Raw genomic sequence first — 22,876 nt, forward strand, 5'->3', positions numbered from 1 at the left:
AACTCATCAAAAATTATGGGAGGTATATAAATCGGACCCTCCGATTTGTGTTTAAAATTTTTTTTTAATTTTTTCAACACAAATCAGACGGTCCGAGTACAGAAATCGGACAGTCCAATTTCTGTACCTCTTAAAAATCAGACGGTCCGATTTGTATTCCATACATTATTACAACGTAATCATCCCACATTTTAGAAAAACATAGATTACAATTTAGAAAAACATCATTGTTAATCCAATATTAAAAATAAAAAATTGCATTTGAATATACACAAAGCTCTCTCTTACCTTCCTGACACCACTAACGGGAAAAATACCAAAGGGAGTAAGGGACTGTGTTGAACACCATTTACTAAAAAAAAAAAAGAGGTTTTGTGCATATGCCAATAGCTACTTATCTCAGGAATAGTTCTAACATTTACTGATGTACAACTCAGACCAAAGAAATGAAACGTAATCATGTCCTTTGTGAAACCTTTAACTACAATTCTGAGAACATTCTCCCATTCTTGTTCATTTTGCTTCTTGAAGTGATGCGCGTATGGTCACGGCGTCCACCATTTTATTTATGCTGCAAATTAGACCCAAAATATTATCAGAACAATTGAAAAGTGCATGTTACATAGTTAGAATTGCTTACTAAGAATATGGCGTATGTTATACTTGTACCAAAGAAACTCACCAGAAAAGGAAATCTCCACTAGAGGCCAACTTCTCAGAAATCCATTCTGGTGCTAGTTCTAGCAACAAATTCAATTGTTCTTCTACTTCGCCTGAGAATAATAGAATAAAGAAAGTAAATTTAGAGTGGGGGAAGCTAGAAAATAGTCAATCATTTTTTTTATTATAGAACAGGGCCTTACTTCTATCAACAATATCACAATTGCCAGAGATTATCTTGCTCACAAGCTCCTCTTTCGTGATAACGGAGCGGTTCATTGACTGGAGCAAGAGGTGAATCATGTTAAAGATCTTAGGTAGGCCAGCGATCATTTTTCGCCGTCTCTTTGCTTGTGAAATAGCTGGATCTCTTTCCTCCATTGCTTGTATTTCCTTTTCTCTAATCTGCAAAGAGTAAAGGCATTGTTACTCTTGATCCGACTCTAGCAATGGAATAAAATGAGGCTAGATAGATATTCGGTCCAAAACTGTGGAACTACTCGTGAAATAGATGAACAGCATTGCAGAATATGAAATAAAAGAGTTTCAAATCCTTATTTCAAATTTTTTAGACCGTGAAGAAAAAGTAGCTTTAATTCCATAGAAAACATTTGATGAAATTATTTAAAAATAATGAGTTTTTCATGTGAAGGGATATCCAACGAAAAAGTAGCTGCAACACTTAATTGCAACAAGCCAACAACATATTTTAGCAGTGTAATTGATCAGAAAACCAACAGATATTAATGCTAATCTGTAACTATTTCTTCATGTAGCATTACAAGGAAGCAGAAGGCATACCGATTGCAGAAGACTCTCAGGGAGAACATCCAAAAGATCATCATATTCTTCCTCTGCCTCCTTATTTTTAACTGGAGTTTCAAATTTCTCTTTCTCTGCCTCCTTATTTTTAACCGGAGTTTCGAATTTCAACGACCTTAGCGATGGAGGTGGGCGCCTAACCAACTTGTTAGTAGTAGTGGAAGAGTTATCCTCTGGACTCATGAATTGTCTCTTAGGAGGCGTAGGCAATGCAGGTGTTATGCTGGCTGGAGTAGAAATACACTTGGCTGGGGTTGACACAGCATCAAAGCACTTTTGAGACCCATTATTTTCTGTATGTTCAATGGTTTTGCATGGAGTAGCAAGTGGAGCACCAGATGAAGAACAATTTGTGAGGCATACTTCATTACTGGCTCCTTCTGAGGTAGGTTTTTCACTCAGGCTTGACTCTGAATCCGGTAAAACCACAGTTTGCAATGAATCTGATGGCAATTTTTCCAGTGCATTATTATCTGTTCCATTTTCCTTCAACCTCTGAGAGAACCGTCTTCTGAAAGATTGAGGCACATGAGAGGCTGCTGATGGTTGCTGGTTAAGGGATTCAATTGATGTCCTAACAGGTTCTAACAAGTCTATTTCAGTGTCATTATCCGGAATGACTGCCGATGATACTGTTGAAGGGTGAGCTGCATCTGCATCCGATATTGTCGCCTTAGATGAGAAAGGCCTTGTCAATATGTCTGATAGACGATGTTGCTTTGGGTTGAATGGTTCGGGTAGCACTTCTTCCGGAATTTCATCTCCCTAGATGTAGAAGCACATTTTATATCAAATTACAAATGATTTAAGAAAAAAAAGCAATCAATCAAAGTGAGATTGCGGTACTAACTGTTATCAATAAAGCAATAGCTTACAAGATTTCCCTACCTATTAAAAACTTCTTTTGATAATGACACCATCATGTCATTGTGCTATTCACCAAATAAAGTTTTCCATATATCAAAAGCTATATTTCCCAGTACCATACATCTCATATTTTCAACATTAATTCATTAGAATTCCATTGGACGATTCTTAGTTTCTTACAAGGAAAGAGGGAAAATAAAATTGGAAAAGTAACTGATGCAATTCTGAACTTGAAAAGGCAATCAATGCTGCAACCAGCACAAAGCAATGTGATTCAACAAGTTAATGTTCAAAATAAATTTTATCAACCAAACACTGTAGTTGGAGAAACTTGCATACCCCAGGATGGGATTCAACAAAATCTCTCAGCCTCGCACGGAACAACTTCCTCAACAGCATGCCCCGGCCGCCTTCGCTTGGCGACTTTGATTCATACTCCACCGCATCATAGTTAATAGTGACATGCAGATCTGGCTTCATACAACTTGTCTTCTCATCAAACACTAACACCTTCTTGGCCACAATTGCCTCAGGCAACACGAATTTCAACTGAGCCAAATGACCAAGTGTAAACCTCCTAAACAAGCCACAAATCACAAATAATTTTTTTTATCAAAAACCTTGAACCAACAACATTTAAACATAAATACTATAGAAAATAAAAAATAAATGAAATAAAGGAAGCAGAAGGTAACTGTAACTTAAAAAATAATTAAAGAAACTTAAAACTCTTTAGTCCTCAGAGATCTAAAACAAACAACATAAAACTACAAATTATGTAATAATATCTCTCTAGAAATAAATTACCCTAGCAGTAGCAATTATCACTTCAATTACATACTCATACCTATCAGTTAAACTTTCAATCTTGTGGCTGATTTTGGAGAAAGACGGTGTCATTCCTTTCATGCGCAGCAATCGAATCGAACAATCCAACCTAGCAAAATACTCGACCAAAATCTCATACCTGCAAACACACACAAAAAAATCACAAATTGAAAATAAAATAAACGAAGTTCAAAGACTTAGATATATTACTTTTCGGGAAGCTTGAAGGCTTCTTCTTCATCGGAACCGGTTTTTTGTGGTTTGGTCGGCGAACGCAGCTCGATCTGCCTCCTCGCAGATTTGTCGCCAAACGACGTCGTTTCAGGGCCGCGCTGCTCCTGGAGGCCCTTGGCAACTCTCCGCACCTCCGACAACGAGAGCGCTATGCCACGATTGCGCGTGCGGCGCGTGTGGCGCGTCAGCTCCGGTGGCTTCTCCGGTGTCTTGGTATTGAGCGAAACCGAATCTGAAGAAACGAGTTTTGAGCTCAGATCCTTGTGTTTCTTCGATCTGCATGATGAAGATGGTGAAGCCTCTAAGGAAGATCTCATTTTTTAATTGGATCTGAGATTTTAATGAAAAATAAATATAAAATAAAATAAAAATTTGGTGGGAAAGGGAAAAAAATTGGGGTTGTGTTTATATAGTGGGGTTTTGTTTTGCGCGGGAATGGGTGGCACGTTTGTTCCCGCCAAAATGTCCCGTTGGTTCCCGCGAGTGGTGGGTCTAATTGGTGGCGCATTGGTGGGCCTATTTATGGGCCTTGTGTGAGGTACAATTTGGGCCTATTTGTGCTTTATTGTGTAATTTGGGTTGGGAAAGAAGCGAAGTTTAGAGATATTACTTTGTTGTAGGGTTAAATGACCATAAGGTCTATACCCAAAAAAAAAAAGACCACAAGGTGCCGAAAAAATTAAAAATCAATGAGGATTAAGGAGAAAGAAGAAAGCAATGGAAAAGGGAAACTTGCGGGGCAGGTAAATTAAATTATTAAATAGATAGTGTATATAAAATAATAAAATACAAATGCAACTTACACTACGGAAGTGGTACCTTGAGAATTGGTATTGTAATGGTATCTTTGAGAATTTATTCCTATTTATTCCTCTCTCTTGTACCAAATTAATAAGCACTACACCAAGTCACCAACAATAGATTATGTAAATTACAAAAATGTTAAGTCACAACAAAAATGTTATATACATACTAAAAGCTAGTCTATATATATTGATTTACATTTTAAATTTCATAATTAATCACCAAAATTATTAAAATTATCATATTACAATAATTAAATTTATTTATAGTAGTATAATTTAAAAAAATTATGAAATATCAAATACATAGCTTTATATGATAATTAATTAATGATTGACTTTTTTATACAAGTGTTGTGTAACATGATTGATAAGATTAATATGAAATAGCTTTTTGTAATTAACTAATATTTTTATCTGTAATATCATTATAAAAATATAAATTTTTTAAAATTATGTCAGTCATGACATTATAGATTATGGAACAAAAAATTTATAACATTAAATTATTTTTATAAAAAGATTGTAAGGGACAAAAGTCTTTATCGACTAAGAAAATCAGGGTCTCTGTAGATAAAAAAATTAAATAATAAATTTTTTAGTTATTATTTTTATATGAAAGAGTTTAAAATTTTACTAATAATGAATTTTAACATTCGTTATCTAAAATTTGAAAGAATTTAACGTGTATACTTTTATATTTGATTAGGTGTGTAAGTCTGTTGTATAAATAAAAATAATTAATTATGCTTGCTGTTTAAAAATAATATTTTTCTCATATATAAAAATATAATTAGATATTAGCATAAAAAAATTTATATTGATAGTTATAAAATTAACTCAAATTTATTTTTTTTAAATAATTGAATCTTAATTCTAACTTTTAATCACAACATGATTATTTTTTCTAAATTATATGTAATAATCATTTGAAAAAAAAAGTAAAAATATAGATTAGAAAGATAAGCAATAAAAATTTAAACTAGATAAAAAATATGCATATAATAATATTTTTTATTTAAATTATATTATATTGTTAATTTTATTTTTTGTAGAACAGGAAGGTAGAGAAAAATAGAAAATGAGAGAAAAAAGAGAGAAAGATAAAGAAGAAGAATGAGAGGGGGAGTTTGTTAATTTTAAAAGTTAAGAAAAAATTTTATTTTAATTATAATGAAAAATATATGGTGACATATTTTGATTTGTCAAATTACTAATATGGAGGAAGAACTCTTTAATTTTGGAGGAAAAAAATTTGATTTCTATTATAATGAGAGAGTGATATATAGCACATTTTTGTTGTAAAATTAGTAATATACTAGTGTTTTTGCCAACACTTTGAAACTATGTTGGCTTTGTCTTGACGTTATAGATAACGGTAGAAAAGATTTATAGAATTAAATTACTTTTACAAAAAAGTGGTAGGGGACAAAGGTCTCCGTCAGCTAAGAAGACCAAATTCTTCGTAGATACAAAAAATCAAATAATAAGTTTTTTAGTTATTGTTTTTATATGCAAGAGTTTAATTTTTTACTAATAGTTAATTTTAACATTTATTCTCTAAAATTTTGAAAAAATTTAATGTATATACTTTTACATTTTGATTATGTGTTAAATTTGTTGAACAAATAAAAATAATTAATTTTTATGTTTATTATTTAAAAATAATATTTTCTCCCTACATATATAATTAGATATTAGTATAAAAATTTTATATTCATAGTTATAAAATTAACTCAAAATTAATTTTTTAAATAATTAAATTTTAATTCTAATTATTAATTACAACATTAGTATTTTCTCCAAATTATATGTACTAAATATTTGAAGGAAGAGAAGTGAAAATATAGATTACAAATATAAATAATAAAAATTTAAAGTAAAAAAACTAAAAAATATGTATATAATAATAATAATAATAATAATAATAATAATAATAATAATATATATATTTATGTTAGTAATATTACTGGATATTTTTAATTATATTGTTTTATTAATTTTATTTTTTATAAATTAAAAAGATAGAGATATATAAAAAATGAGAGAAAAAAAGAGAAAGATGAAAAAGAAGAAGGAGAGATATATAGGGTTTGTTAATTTTGGAGGAAAAGATTTTAATATTTTAATTGTAATAAAAGAATATCTTGTGACATATTTTGGATTATCAAATTAGTAATATAAAATATAAATTATAAGTTATATATAGAGTGAGAAGGAAAGAGGGAAATTGAGAAGGAGAGAAAGGTAGATAAGAAGATGGATGAATGTAATTTATTAGTTTTAGAAAAAAATATTTCATCTCAATTTTAATGAGAAAATATTATGTGATATATTTTGGTTGTTAAATTAATAAATAATAATATAGTTATATTTTAATTTTAATTTAATTTTACTTGTAATTAGAAAATATTATATTACATATTTTGATTGTCAAATTTATAATTAATCATTGATAATGTATAAAAGAGATAGAATAGATAAAAAATAGAGAGATATAGAAAGGATCAGAAAGAGAGAAAAGAAAAGAAATTTTTTTAATTTTAAAGAAAAAATTTAATTTTAATTATAATAAAAAAATGATATGTAACACAATTTAGTTATAAAATTAATAATATATAATAAATAATAGATAATAGATAAATGTATGAATTTTAACAATAAGAAAAATATAAAGAGGCAAAGATTTGGTTCAAAGATCATAATAATGAAAGATGAAAAGACAACACAAAAGAGTTAGAGAGATCACAAATAGGAGGGACAGAGCTGAATTCATCTATTTCTATGTCTAAGATAAAGTACTCAATTACTCATATTACAAATAAGTTCAAAATCAACCCACCCAACTCCTTTCCCCAGAAGGCTCCAGGTGGGAATTGCATTTAAAAAGTGCAAGATTTTAGTCATTGTTAAAAATAAGTGAATAATTTAAAGAGTGTATTATTGAGTGGGTTCAAAACCAACCCAACTCCCCCCCCCCCCCAAAGGCTCCAAGTGTGAATTGCATTTGAAAAGTGCAAGATTTTAATCATTGTTAGAAATAAGTGAGTAATTTAAAGAGTGTATTATTGAATGAGCTGAAAGGTATAATATATAGAGGTATATATAGGTGTTAGAAGAATTAAAATAATAAAAGTATACAATTTTACAATAAATATAAATGATACTAATTGATCTAAATTGATTCAAATTTATTCTTTAATATCCCTCCTCGAACTCAAGTGGAAGCTAAGGATACTATATTGAGTTTCGATACTAGAGTCCGAAAACAAGTATGATGATGAGTTTTCGTGAAGATATCAGCAGTCTGATCCAGAGTTCCAACAGCGGCGAGGCGAATAGTATCAATAAGGAGACGCTGCTGGACAAAGTGACAATCAATCTCAATGTGTTTGGTATATTCATGAAATACATCATTATGCGTAATCTGAATAGCACTGCAATTGTCACAAAAGATATCAGTTGGAGATGACTGAGGAACACCCAAATCTGTAAGAAGCCAACAAATCGAGACAACCACAACAGTGGTGTCAGCGAGAGCACAATATTCAACTTCTGTGCTTGATCGAGCAGTAAATGGGCAGAAAAAATGAGATAAAGATAAATGGGCAAAAAAAACAAACAATAAAGGCCAACCAACATCTCCGTACGCTTGAAGAGATAAAGATAAATGGACAGAAAAATAAAGGTCATGAAATATGGTGCCTTAGATGTAGCAAAAAAAGTGAAGAATTGCCGCTAGAAAACGCAGACGAACTGCCACAAGAAAGCGCAGACAAAACTACTACAAGGAAGCGCAGACAGAACTGTCAAAGGAACCACAGACAGAACTGCCAAAGAAAGCGCAAACGAAACTGTCACAAGGAAACGTAGAAGAAACTGCCAAAATGATGGCAAACTGCCCAAAAACTTCTAAAATGTGGTAAACTACGAAGTGATGGTAAATGTCAGAGGATGACGAACTGTCGGAAAGTGACAAAAAATATGTATTTTCTCTATGAGAATAGATAAGCAGCAGATGACAATGGTGTTTGATTCATTAGATTCGAAAAGACACAAGACAGATAGTATAGGCTAATCGGTAAAGTAAGAAAAGTATCAAAGCATTGACAAAAGAAAAGGAAAAAAATAACACTGAAGAAAAGTACGATAATTTCACCAGAAGAAAATAAACTTATCCACCTCAAGGAGGATACCATAACTCTGATATTATGTTAAAAACAAATGAGTAATCTGAAGAGTGTATTATTGAGTGAGTTGAAAAGTACAATACATAGAGATAAAGTAATAAAAATATACAATCCTACAATTAATCCACAGATATTTTATATAAATATAAATGATACTAATTGATTTAAATTAATTCTAATTTATTCCCTAACAGATATAAATGAGAAAGAAAAATATTTATTGGAATAAACTAATTTATAGTTATCATTTTTTCTTTTGTTGATAATCTGCATCCAATTAGTTTTATCTCTAAAATAAAAAAAAAAACTTAACTATTGTTTTTTTTTTACGGGCCTGCTACACATACAAGCAAAAAGGCCCTACAAGTCATACAAGCTCCCAGCCCACACTCCTTGCACACGCGTACTGAATTACTTTGAATGGAGTGTAACATTCACGCGCTCTACTCAACACTCGCACTTCGCGAAAACCGCTCCTTAATGGCGCACTCTCCTACTTCTCCAAGCCATTTGAAGAAAACACAACCGTTTCATTTTTGAGCAACATTGCAAACGGCAGAGATAGCAATCGTCGTGAAGATTCGAACTCTCCATCAACACAACATAGAACTCTCGATCAAGAATCTCCAGAAAAAACAACGTTATAATACTCAAGGTATGTTACGTTACTATTTTACTCATCCTGTATATTTTTCACATTTCGAAATCGAAGAACTAGGTTTTATTGTTCTTCTACGTTGTTGTAGGTTTTACTGTTCTTCTACATTCTTCTAGGTTTTACAGTTTTTAATGTTCTACTTGTTCTAGTTTTAGTGTTATTCTTGGTTCTAGGTTATAATGTTCTTCTTAGTTGTTCTAGGTGTTACTGTTCTTGTTGTTCTAGTTCTTCTAGTAACTGATTTTTGGAAGTATATTGCTTGATTTGGTGGGTGTATATGGAGTATTTTGTTGGGTGTATATTTCTTAACTGATGTACTGTAATATAGTGATCAGTTGCAACTGTTCTAATATTTGCTTGTCCATGGGTGTATATTGCTTGACCTTGTAATGTTGCTTGACCTTGTATGTTAATGCATGTTTGAGTAATATCTGACTGATATCTCTGGGTGTACCTGACTCATATGTATGGGTGTATCTGAGTCATATCTATGGGTGTATCTGAATCATATGTATGGGTGTATCTAAATCATATGTATGGGTGTATCTTACAATTTTTTATGGGTGTATTTTTCATTTCAGAAACAATGGCAGAAAGAAACCAAGCTAAAAAAATGTAAGAACAAATATATGTCTTAGACGAAATCAGTTTTATATAATAGAAATATATCTAACTATAATTTTTCTTTGTTTACAGCAAACCAAGGACCTTAAGTGTGCAACACATTTGTTAAGTGAGAAATTCAGAAACATGAGTGAGGAGAAGAAAACAATAGTTAGGGATTTGGGATTTGGCGGCCTGATGCACATCCCGCCGCTAAGGGTGCATCACCAAATATTAAGGGAGTTGGCTAACTCCTTCAAATTAGGGGAAAACAAACTGGAAACCGGCTACGGTTCATTTAAAATAAGACCAAAAACAATAGGAGCTGCGCTTGGCATCAACGCGTCAGGTAACTCGCTAAAAATGATAGGTGTATATGACTATATGAGCCATATTCAGTTGTATTTCAATTGATGCTTGGGTGTATTTGAACTGATTTTCATACTATGTTGTTTTTCTTTTTGTAGGAGATACATTTCATCAGAAAGTCGATTATAAGAAACTTTCTGAAGATGAGAAACAAATTTTTAGAAGATTCCAGAGTAAGACCCTCAAAAATCTAACAGATAAGATGATGGCTATTGCCGTTGATAATGAATAGGATCGCCTCATGTTCAAGAGGATTTTCATCCTCTATATACAGATGGCGTTCCTATTACCAACGACAATAAACAAAATCTCACATGTGCACTTGGCCCCAATTTTTGAGATGGACACAATAACAGAGCGAAACTAGGGAGGACATGTTTTGAGTTTTATCATCAAGGGCATAATGGATTACAAGATAAAAAAGAAAAAGGCAATTGATGGCTGCCTCTTTGCCCTGATGATAATTTACTTTCATCTTTCAAAAAATAAAGACAAGAAGAGGGAAGAAAGACCTCCAGAACCCTGGATTGCCAACTGGACTAAGGAACAATTGGTCAAAAGAATGAGGGGAGAAATGAAGGACCATATGGTAAGTGAACAAAATATTTTGGGTGTATTTTATTTACTTGAATGCTGCTAACTACAATGTCTAATGTTTCAAGGGGTTGTAAAGATGGGTGAAGCAAAGGAAAAAATGAAAGAAATAAAGAAAAAAGAAAAAAAAAAGAAGAAAGCAAAAAAACAAAAAAAGAAAGGCAAGTTCAACATCATCATCTGAGACTGAAAAAACTGAAAGTGACCATTCTACCTCTGAGTATGAGACTGAAGAAGACTCAGAGGATTCAACAAGAAAACAACCGACCCAAAAATCCAAAAAGTAAGTAACATGCTTGGGTGTATTTTGTTTCTACATTTGGGTGTATTTTGTTTATCTATTTGGGTGTATTTTAATTCTCCATTTGCGTATATTTTGTTTATCACATTGGGTGTATTTTGTGCATTCCTTTGGGTGTATCTTGTGCATTCATTTGGGTGTATTTTATCCCTTTTTAGAATGTTTTTAAATAATGATTGTTTGCCTTCCAAAATGGAGTCCAAAAAAAGAAAGAAGATTGAGGAGGATTCTGATTTAGAATCTGAATCAACTGAATCTGATTCAACTGATGAGTAATGTTCTGAAATTATTACTCCTTTCCTTTGGGTTTATTATTAAGATTTCATGTATTAACAGAGTGTCTCTTATTAACTTATAGAAGCGAAGAATCATCACCAGTGGAGAAGCAAAAAACAAAGAAAAAGACTCAAAGAACACCAAAAAAGTAAGCACTTCTTTGGATAGTGTTTTGTGATCAGATTAATTTTGTATTTCTGATTCATACTTGTTTTTTCCCCCGAGGACACAATCCAAAAAGAAAAAGGTCATTGTGCAGGATTCATCTCCTGAGCAAGCTCAATCCTATCATGGGTACAGTACTTTCTAAGCAATATTACCGTCTATCATCAAAATTATATTTGTTAACATGTTCTTTTATGCATGTACTGTTAGATCTGAAATTGGAACTCAAGAATTAGATGAATTCTTAAGGGAAAACAATGAAAAATCTGCTGCACAGGGGTATGTCTTGTTGGGGTGTATATTTTAGATTTTAGGGGTGTTTTATTTGCTAATAATTGTTTCTTGTTTTGCAGGGAGAAACAAGCTGACCTGCGATCGACCGAAGGTCATTATGTCTCATCTGAAACGTAAGAATCTTTATTTGATTAAATCTTGTTATCATGATTTAATAGTATGGTATTTTTTGTGAATAACATGTACTCTATTATGTTTAGAATACCGGACATAAACTTGGGAAGTGATGATCCTTCCTCTCAAAGACACACAGAACAAAGTAGCGTAAACAAACCGGCAGAGAGCGTGTAATTTCTCTTTCAAATAATGGTTGCTTTTATTCTTTTATTACGTTCTACTTCTAATTCTGTATATATTTTTTTTAGAAAAAAAGCCCTTTATTGTTTTATTCGAGAAAAAAAAAGCAGGAAAAAAAGCAAAAATTGCAAGTATGTAAGTTCTAAAAAAACAAAGCCTGTCTTTCTTTTAAATTGTTTAGGTGTATTTTTGACTTTCTTAGGGTGTATTTTAGGTTGAGTCTGTTTGAAGAGTCAGACAGTGAGCCGGCTAAAGAGAATATGATGGTTATGAGAGAAGAGACACAGTCCGAAGTGCTTGCGATGTGAGTTTTTCAAAAAAATTTCAACCTTATAACCTTTTTATTTTCAAAGGCATTATTAACCTTTTGTTTTTCTTCTTGTTTAGAGTTCCGATTCAAGTGTGTCTACCACTGTCCCAAACATCCACTACACCTGAGACAGAAAATGAACCAACCCCTCTGCTACAAATTGAAGGAACTACAAAAAGTTAAGAAATAGTGTTGGGTGTATATTTGGTTACAGTTTGGGTGTATATTGCTCGTGTTGGGGTGTATATTTTGACGATTGATCCAGGACTAGTTTTTTTACATCATGATTAAATTTATGTACCGTGCAGCACTCCTAAACCCCCCCAACAACTTGAAGAAAGCACACCCACGCTTCCCCCAGCTCCATCTAAAATGTAAGTTCATCAAAGTAAAATCAATGTTTGGTTATCATCTGTATATTCTTATTCTTATAATACGTTATACATGATCACGCAGTAATCCAGCCCCAGAAGACGCTGCTGCATTAATGATGATGGCACAGACAGTATCGTATGTTCCTAAAGCAGATCCGTTGCCATCATTCAGCCTTGGCTTGATTGATTCAAGCCAAGAAAAAGCAGCAACATAGGAGGGGGCGTCAACGCAAGAAGGAGGGATGGAAAAAACTCCAGAAACCCCAACGCTGCTAGAACAATTAGGGGATTTGGTGGAAAAAATAGCAAACAGTGGGGTGAAAGCAGAAAGTAAAAGTCCACAAATTCAAAAGGAGAGTGGCGGAGAAAGTTCTGGGAAGTTTGAAACTCCTGTGAGAATAAATCAGAATACGGCTGAGATGAAAGAGAAGTGCTACATCTAGGGGACGCGATTGAAGAAATACGCAGATGGCAGAACTAATGAGTTTGACAACGTGTGCACTCTGATTGTCCAAGATAAATACATTTTGACAAGAATGCACCTTGCATCACTCAAAGCAGAAAGTTATATAGAAGCTGAGGTAATATTAGAATAACATTAATGTTTTTACACCAAAGTTAACTGCAATGTTTATTAATGTAAATTGATTTTGGCATATTTTTCTAGATTGTATCTACCATGTGCCTTATCCTCAACTAGAAAAATGATAAAAGGTTTTAAGAAGAAGTATACTATCTCCCCCCTGATATTGTGGTAAGTTTTACTTCTACGAATTTTGGGTGTATTTTCTGTATTCCTTAAGGTGTATTTTCTTTGATCAATTGGGTCTGTTTTGTACTCATTTGGGTGTATTTTTTACGTTCAATTAGGTGTAAGTTGTGTATTCATTTGGGTGTAAGTTGTGTATTCATTTGGGTGTATTTTCAGTATTTCATTTGTTATTTCACAATTGTTGCAGAACATGGCCATTGCGAAGCATCCAAAGGGGGAATTCATATCACCTAAAACCAATAAAAAATTTAGGGTGGAAGACTACCCAATGTTTATTTCCTCCATAGATGCAAAAAAAAAAAAAATAACATCACATCGATATATAAGTTTTCATTTGTAAAATTTGTTAGTACCATTCTTTACTTATATGCCAAATAAAATAAAGCACTGTTGAAATGTCGTCATGCTTCAGATTTTTGCACCTGTTTGCCACTCAAACCATTGGTGGTTATGGCTGATTGATACAAGAAAGCGGAAATTTTATATACTCGACCTGGTACACATAAAATGTCCAACCGATGACAGAAAGGAGCTTAATAAATTCATTGTAAGTTGGCTCTGTGTTCTTTATTTTAATAGTTAGGTGTATTTCAATTCAATATAAGGTGTATGTATGTTTTGCTTTGGGTGTAAGGATGTTCTCCTTTGGGTGTATTTCCTTCGGGTGTATTACTGATTTGTTTTGTTTTTTAAGGGATATGTAATTTCAAGAATGAGAGTATATGCTGGCGGGGCCCTCTAAAGAGAAAAGAGAAGGAGAAGGAAATTAGAGCACCATACGTTAACATCTCAGACCAAAAGACAAGGTATAAATTTGTGACTCTGAACATTAAACTTTCCTAAATGAGATTTGTAATTTATTTTCTTCATTTTCAGCTATGACTGTGCTATTTACGTTATGAAGTAGCTTGAGTTAATTGAGCCCGAAAACATTAAAAGGGCAAAGTATGAGTGGGATAATTGGACACAGGTAACTGTCTTTAAAACTATATAACTCTGTATTACTTTACTGAATTAATATTGTTATTTAAACAGAATATACTTTTTAATTGTAGGACGAGGTGAACCACTATAGAGTAGAATATGCTTTCTGGATACTATTCAGTGAAATGAATAAAGACAGAGCTGAAGCAATTAGAGGGAGTAATGCAATAAGACTGTCCAAGCCATCCTCAGTATTATTGAATCCATTTTGTCAGATAAATTCTAATGATATAGAAACTGAGTAATGTAACTGTTAGCTAGTTTGTAAATTGAACACATGGTGTAAAAATTTGCCAATTATAAACAACTTATTTTCAATGAAATTTTTTTCCATAGTTAAATTGTCTGTGTTGTTAAACTGTCTGTGCTGTATTCAAAAGCTCTGTATTACAGGTGGTAAAATATGAAGAAAAATATCAAACCAGATATAAACACAAATTATAAAATTTTACACCCAAAGAAAGTTTAATATACACCCAAGATTGCTTAATATAGACCCAAACTTCTATCCCCCAAAATCTTAAAAATCCTAAAAACCATAAAACCCTAAAAACCAAAACCCTAAACCCTAAACCATAAAACCCTAAACCCTAAACCCTAAATCCTAAACCCTAAAACCCTAAAGCCTACACCCTAAAGACCTAAACCCTAAAACCATAAACCATAAACCCTAAACCCTAAACCCTAAAACCCTAAACCCTAAACCCTAAACCAACGAAACTACTATACACCTAAATCAGTAATTTTTTAACATAAACAACAGATTGTGAAGTGTATATATATGTAAAATGTAAAACACAAAAAAATTCACAAATACACCCAAAAGAACAATTCTTTTACACCCATATTCTGTAACTATACACCCAAAGAGTTATCCGCTGCTGCTGGTACCCTGAACTGATAATTCATAACACGTCCTTGATATTGGCTAGAATTTGAATGCACCACTGATCCAGCATCAAAGAGGTTTAACTGAATATAACAAACTCACATATTAGCTAAACTATTAACGACAAAATTAAACTCAATTACCACATATTTAAAAACATCACTTTTACCTCGTTTAAAGCTTTCGTTTTCTTATTCTTTGAGGCATTTTTAATCTGTTTGTCCAACTTTGAACCTAGCCTATTTTTTGGACGTCCTCTTGTTCGAATCCTTGGAGGGCTCTGAAGCTCGTTAACGGATTTCAAGTTGGCGTCTTCGTGAGATAAAGAAGATGTCCCCTTCCTTTTGGCTTTCAATTCTTCCATCTCAACCATGATGGTATCGTACGCACGGTGCAGAATTGCAGTCAGCTCCTCCGATTCTGATGCAAATTCACAAACATTTTGCGAACGAAAAACCAATTTGTCAAACCTCTTGCTTCTTGGCTCCAACAGTGGCTCGTTGTGGCTGCTCTTGATGTGTGTGTGTCGCCTCTTTACCTTCTTGCTCCATCGTTCTAGTATATATCTAGGTGACACTTGGCTTACTTGTTCAAAGCTTAACACACTTAGTGCGTGACGGCACAATATCCCTCTTGACTCGAATAATAAGCATTGGCATTTTACCTCGGCTGCTACTGAGTCGTAAGTAACCATAAACTTGTTGAATATTGAGCTGAAAACTTGTTATCTAACTTCGTATACTGAATAGCCTAGAGCGGAATTCGTTAATCTAGTTATGCAATTCGCCTTTCCTCTGAATTGTGCTTGGACTTTCCTAAACTTTTGATGAGTGTACATATCTTGAAACTGAGCTTCAATGGAGAATTTGGTTGCACACGGTATGACCGTATGAAAATCTGCAGCATTTGATTCTCTCTCTGCTTGCTCCCTGCTTCCGAGGCAATTATCGTATTGTTTGACAAATTGAATAAGCGAGCTATTTCGGGTAATAAGCTTGTTAAAAAATGAATGCATGCTCTCGCTCCTTTGCGTGCTTCTCATCCCTGCCCAGAAATGGTGATCCAAATAGATTGGAACTCATATATCACGATCTTCATAAAGATATGCAGAATACACCCAAAAACAGACTATAAATACACCCGACATAAATTTAAATTACATCTCTGCTGCAGATTTTAAACAAACATTACCTGAAAGCCACTTGTTGTCCACAAGACCAAAATTCAGTAGAAAATCATTCCAATTCCTATCAAATGAGTCTTTACTATGAGAGTTCCAAACAACTTGGCTCATTTCTTGTTCAATTTCTGCATGTCCCTTGTACCCGTTTAATTTGCTTAGAATATTCTTCATGATGTGCCAAATACACCAGCGGTGAATTATTGTTGGCATACAGGCCTCTAAAGCCCTTTTCATCGATGCGCATTGATCGGTGAGGAACCTTTCGGAGCATTTCCTCCCATGCAACGAAGCCAACATTGAAATAACTATTTGAATGATTCAATTTCTTCATTTTTCATCAAAGAGCATCCAAGAAGTGTTGACTGACCGTGGTGATTCACCCCGACAAAAGAACCACAAACCAAATTATACCTGAAACAAATTACCATAGTGCAAAATGGAAAATCATTAGGTACACCCAACAAATGCTTTTTATACACCCAAAAAACAACCAATATACACCTTTGCCGCGGATTCATAAAATTACATTAATTTAGAATCATAAAAAGGGACAGTTTGTTACCTGTTTGTATTGTAGGTGGTGTCAAATGAAATAACATCTCTGAAATACTCAAAGACAGCTCTACTTCTTGCATCGGCCCAAAAAGTCAGCTTAATCGATTGATCCTCCCCGAGTTTAAGCTCAAAAAAGAAATTCTGATTCTTCTCTTTCATTCGTAACAAATATTTCTCGAATTCCTTTGCATCTTCTTGTTCAGAAACATTATGCACTTCTCTCGTAATGTAATTCCTCACATCCTTTTCAATAAAATTTAACTCGCGGTGACCACCGGCAGCCGCAACAAATGATTGGTAAGTTTTGCTTGGTCTAATACCAGCCTCCTCGTTATTATCTATTGTACGACGAATGGACATGCTTAGTTCCCTATGCTGTTTGAGCATCTCTACTTTACTTGGACAGCAAGGGTGTGAATGATCCATCACAACCTTTGAAATGATCCAAGCACCAACATCCTTCAATGTGTATATATAAATTCTTGCAGGACAGTTTAAACCGGCTGTTGGATTCGTCTTCTCGGTCGGAGATATTTTAGATTTTCATTTTTCCTCTATACTACATGTAATCAATTGATTCTTAATCTCGTTTTCCTTCCTATTTGTGCTCCGAACTCTTGTAGAAAAATCTGCAGCCTTGACGTAGTTTCTGTAAAATTTTCTAGCATCTTCAAGGGTGGTAAAGGTCATTCCAACCTTTGGAACAAACTGGTCATCAACAACAGAGAGAGCCTGCAGAATACACCATGTCAAAAACTAAAAATACACCCAATCATTGCTGATATAATACACCCGAACGACAACAACTCAACTAAAATGACAATAAAAGCCATAAACTGTAAATACACAGGTTGCAGAATACACCATGACAAAAAATAAAAATACACCTAATCATGTCTGATATAATACACCCGAACGACAACAACTCAGCTAAAATAATAAAAAAACAATAAACTGTAAATATACATGCTGCAGAATACACCATGTCAAAAACTAAAAACACACCCAATCATGTCTGATATGATATACCCGAACGATAATAACTCAGCTAAAATAACAGAAAAAGCCATAAACTATAAATACACCCACACTTCCCACAAAAATACACTCAAAAAGTTCTGATATACACCCGAGCGTCTGCTATAAATTCCAGATAATCAATCAAAACTAATACATTAGATTCAATCCACAGATTTATATTCACGCGTTAGTTTCACGGTCAATGTTCACGAATTATTCAGCTACACAATGCTATACAAATTACTGCAACAAAATTCAGAGTAATCGTATGTAAATCAAACCTCAGGAACTTCGTTAGATTCAAATTCATAATCCACTTCGCTCTGATTCAACTGACAATCTGAGGTTGAATCATCCATTATCTTCAAAACGAGTTCAAACTTTGATTTCAGAAAATAAAAAATCGAATAGAAAACGAAGTTGGAGTTACAGAGAGAGAAGAACGAGAAGAAGAAGAACAAGAAGAAGAACGAAGAAGGAAATAAGGAGAACGAGCAAATCTAGAAATAAGGAGAACGAAGAAGAAAACAAATCTTTTAAATTTGGTAGTTATATATACGTGGGATCTTTATATAGAGCGTGTATGGGACGTAACCCTTGCAACGCATTTTGGATTTTTATTCATTAATTAACTTGTAAAGCATACAAGCCCTAATAACTTGTATGCAAAACTTTTTCTGTTTTTTTTTATTCTTATAGTTAAAAATTGTATTTGTGATTTTAATTATTAAGAATATACTGTTATAAATTCTCAAAATATTTCTAAGATAATTAATTATTATTTGATAAAAATATGAGAGATTTTTTAGTATGTTAACATAATAATTTTACAGTAATACTACATGATCAAGTTATTTGGACAATTAAATTTAAATAAATTGGTTTAATAATTTATTAGCACAATAAAAATCTGTTAAAAAAAAGGCATAAAAAGAAAAAACAGAAAAATTTAATTAAATTTAACTATTAAAAATTAAAATAATTTATTTACTCATAATTTATCATCATTTTATATCCGTGTTATAAAAATATTTTATTTTCAAGTTAATATTTGGATTTAATATATATTTGGTGACGCAATTTCTAAAATTATATTTATGTTCATGTTATAATTCTTAATGTTTTGGTTCAATTTTTTTTCATATTTCTATATGAATTTTTATTTAAGGCAAATCATCTGTATAAGTCAATGGTAGTAAAATTTCACAATTAAGCTAAAAGGAAAATGGATACATAAATCGATTAGATACACGATTGTTCATACCCTGGCCCAATGTTAAGGGCCCAGGTCCAATCGAAAGGCCTGATCCATTAGATTAAGCCTAGCAAAGCACCCACCTCCACTCAAGAGGTCGGTGTCCACCCCGACTTGGTACGAAGAAGTCGGTTGTGAGATTAGCTGGCAGGTAAACACCCATTCAAATGAGTAACCGCCCCTAAAATCTCTCTAACCACTTCCTAAAGCCATATCTTAACCTCCCTAAGATAGTGGGACGGTTATTATCCTAAAGATACGGCACTACTCCAACGGTGGTTATTGGCTCGCCACTATAAGTACACTGACACACCTCAGGTATTCCTAAGTCCAATACTCTCTAAGACCTGCTTACACCCTTGCTAACTTAGGCATCGGAGTGTCCTTGCAGGTACCACCCCCCATTCACACGCGAGCACAAGTCGGACGGAGCCTCCCGAGTTGCGGATAAACCTAGAGTTCTCCTCCACTATACACTTGGGCCGCCAAACGCCATCCATTGGACTAATCTCCGGTTACCTACCGTAACATTGGCGCCGTTGCCGGGGACCCGCGAGATCATCCTTCGATGGCAGAAAGATCCCATGAAGAAGGCCATGTCGAAACAGATTCGGAACAAGAGAATCTAGACATGGGCAATGACAATGAAGACACAGCCCAACATCAGGACAATGATCAACACAGAGAGGGTACCTCTGGAGTAAAGAATCCGAAGGTAAACTCCTCAGACGGGCGTGAATCAGAAAAAGGTGGACCATCCCATATGACTGAACTAATGGGGTTGGTCCATAGCCGCCTAGAACAACTGGAGCAAGAGCGGGAGAAACAAAAGGAAACCGAAAGGTACCTTAAAGAGGAGATGGAACGGCGAAAAGAGTTAGAAAGAAAACTCTTACAGCTAGAATCCTCCCTCAAGAACTCCCGCGATGAAGGGGAAGATCAACTCCCAGACGGAGAAGATCCTTTCAGCGAGGACATAATGAGGGCAAAAGTTCCAAGGAACTTCAAAAGCCCTGACATGGACCTCTACGATGGGACTACGGACCCAAAGCATCATCTTAGCAACTTCAAAAGTCGGATGTATTTAGCTGATGCCTCCGACGCTACGAGATGCAAGGCTTTCCCGACCACTTTATCGAAAGCAGCGATGAAGTGGTTCGATAGCCTCCCCCCGAGATCCATCACCAGCTTTGAAGACCTCTCAAGGAAATTCTTGATGAGGTTCTCAATTCAGAAAGACAAAGTAAAGCATGCGCCGAGCCTCTTGGGAGTAAAACAGGAGGTCGGAGAGTCTTTACGAGCCTACATGGAAAGGTTCAACAAGGCATGTTTAGAGATCCAAGACCTGCCCACGGAGGCAGTAATAATGGGGTTAGTCAATGGACTTAGAGAAGGTCCCTTCTCACAGTCTATATCTAAAAGACACCCCGTTTCTCTAAGTGATGTACAAGAAAGGGCCGAGAAGTACATCAACATGGAAGAGAATGCAAAATTAAGAGACCTGAGTTCACGACCTGGACCTACTTCCTCCTCTAGGGAGAGAGAAAGGGAAGGTAAGAAGAAGGAAGAACTCGGTCTCGAGAGGCCCAGGAAGTATCACTCTTATACTCCTCTAAAGACTTCTATAGTGGACGTATACAGAGAAATTTGCAACACTGAAAGGCTGCCACCCCCAAGACCTATTAAAAATAAAAAAGGGGGAAGTCGCGGCGAATACTGTGAGTACCATAAAGTATATGGTCACTCCACCAACGACTGTTACGACCTCAAAAATGTGATAGAAAAGCTGGCTAGAGAAGGTCGGCTTGACAGATATTTCATGGAGAGGTCGGACACCCATGGAAAAAGAAAGCGAGACGATATGGACAGGAGAGACCCTCCACCACAGACCCCTGAGAGACACATCCACATGATCTCAGGAGGATTTGCGGGAGGTGGAGTCACCAAATCTTCTCGCAAAAGACATCTGAAGAGAGTCTATCAGGTCGGGGATGAGACACCCGACCTCCCCACTATCTCATTTACAAAAGAAGATGGGCAAGGGATAGTACCCGGGCATGATGATCCCGTGGTGATAACTATGATCCTAGCTAATGCCCATCTCCACAGAACCCTAGTAGATCAAGGAAGCTCGGCGGACATCCTTTTCAAGCCCGCCTTCGACAAGCTAGGGTTAGACGAAAAAGAGTTGAAAGCTTACCCCGACACCCTATACGGATTAGGGGACACGCCAATAAAGCCACTGGGATTTTTACCCCTTCACACTACCTTTGGAAAGGGGGAAAAATCAAGGACTCTGAGCATAGACTTTATAGTCATCGATGAAGGGTCAGCCTACAATGCCTTAATTGGCAGAACTACCCTTAATCGACTCGGAGCGGTGGTATCAACCCCTCACCTCTGCATGAAATTCCCGACTCCAGGAGGAATAGCAACGGTAAGGGGAGATCAGAAATTGGCGAGGAAGTGCTATAACGAAAGCCTAAATCTGAGAGGGAAGGGCAAAGAAGTCCACACCATAGAATTAGGTGGTGCCAGGACCAGAGAAGAGCTACGACCTCAGCCGGGAGGAAAAACCGAGGAGATACAAGTCGGTGAGGAGGAAGGAAAAAACACCTACATAGGAGCCAACCTGGGGCAAGCCCTGAAACAAAGGTTGGGTGAACTCCTAAGAGCTAATTCCGACCTCTTCGCCTGGAAGGCTTCCGACATGCCTGGGATTGATCCCGAGCTCATGTCCCATAGGCTCTCGGTTTACCCAGGGTCCCGACCTGTACAGCAAAGAAGACGCAAACTCGGCCCCGAGAGGGCCTCCATAGTGGAAGAACAAGTACAGGCGCTCCTGGAAGCCGGCTTTATCAGAGAGGTCAAATACCCAACATGGCTAGCCAATGTGGTGCTAGTCAAAAAGCAAAATGGTAAATGGAGAATGTGCGTCGACTATACCGACTTGAATAAGGCGTGTCCTAAGGACCCCTATCCTCTACCGAGTATTGACACCCTGGTAGACTCCAGCTCAGGGTATCAATACCTATCATTCATGGACGCCTACTCGGGATATAACCAAATCCCGATGCATGAGCCCGACCAGGAGAAAACATTGTTCATCACACCAAAGGCCAACTATTGCTACGTGGTCATGCCATTCGGGCTAAAAAATGCAGGAGCCACGTACCAAAGGCTGATGAACAAAGTGTTTTCCTCCCATTTAGGGAGCCTAATGGAGGTATACGTCGACGACATGTTAGTAAAAACCAAGCAAGAAGTCGACCTCTTAACCGACCTCTCACAAGTCTTCGACACTATAAGGTTGCATGGGATGAGATTAAATCCCGCAAAATGCGCCTTCGCAGTAGAAGCAGGGAAATTTCTAGGCTTCATGCTAACACAAAGAGGGATTGAGGCTAATCCCGACAAATGCAGAGCCATCCTAGAAATGAAAAGTCCGACTTGTTTGAGAGAGGTTCAACAGCTCAATGGCCGACTTGCCGCCCTCTCCAGGTTTTTGGCAGGATCGGCACTAAAATCCCTTCCCCTATTCTCCCTATTAAGGAAGGGATGCCAGTTTGAATG

At 35.2% G+C, this 22,876-nt stretch overlaps 1 protein-coding gene across 1 annotated transcript; it reads right to left on the bottom strand.

Moving 5' to 3' along the window:
* Positions 1-234: 234 nt before the first annotated feature.
* LOC130961682 (CDT1-like protein b) lies at positions 235-3,765 on the bottom strand. The gene is made up of 7 exons (XM_057887666.1): positions 3,388-3,765; positions 3,197-3,316; positions 2,689-2,926; positions 1,462-2,247; positions 864-1,065; positions 683-773; positions 235-571 (listed from the first exon to the last, which is right to left on the bottom strand). Exons 1-7 carry the CDS (start codon positions 3,726-3,728, stop codon positions 514-516), a joined length of 1,836 nt encoding a protein of 611 aa, XP_057743649.1. The 5' UTR covers positions 3,729-3,765; the 3' UTR covers positions 235-513.
* Positions 3,766-22,876: the final 19,111 nt, after the last annotated feature.

Source organism: Arachis stenosperma, chromosome 2 (assembly GCF_014773155.1).
Source record: "Arachis stenosperma cultivar V10309 chromosome 2, arast.V10309.gnm1.PFL2, whole genome shotgun sequence".
NCBI classification, from domain to species: Eukaryota; Viridiplantae; Streptophyta; class Magnoliopsida; order Fabales; family Fabaceae; genus Arachis; species Arachis stenosperma.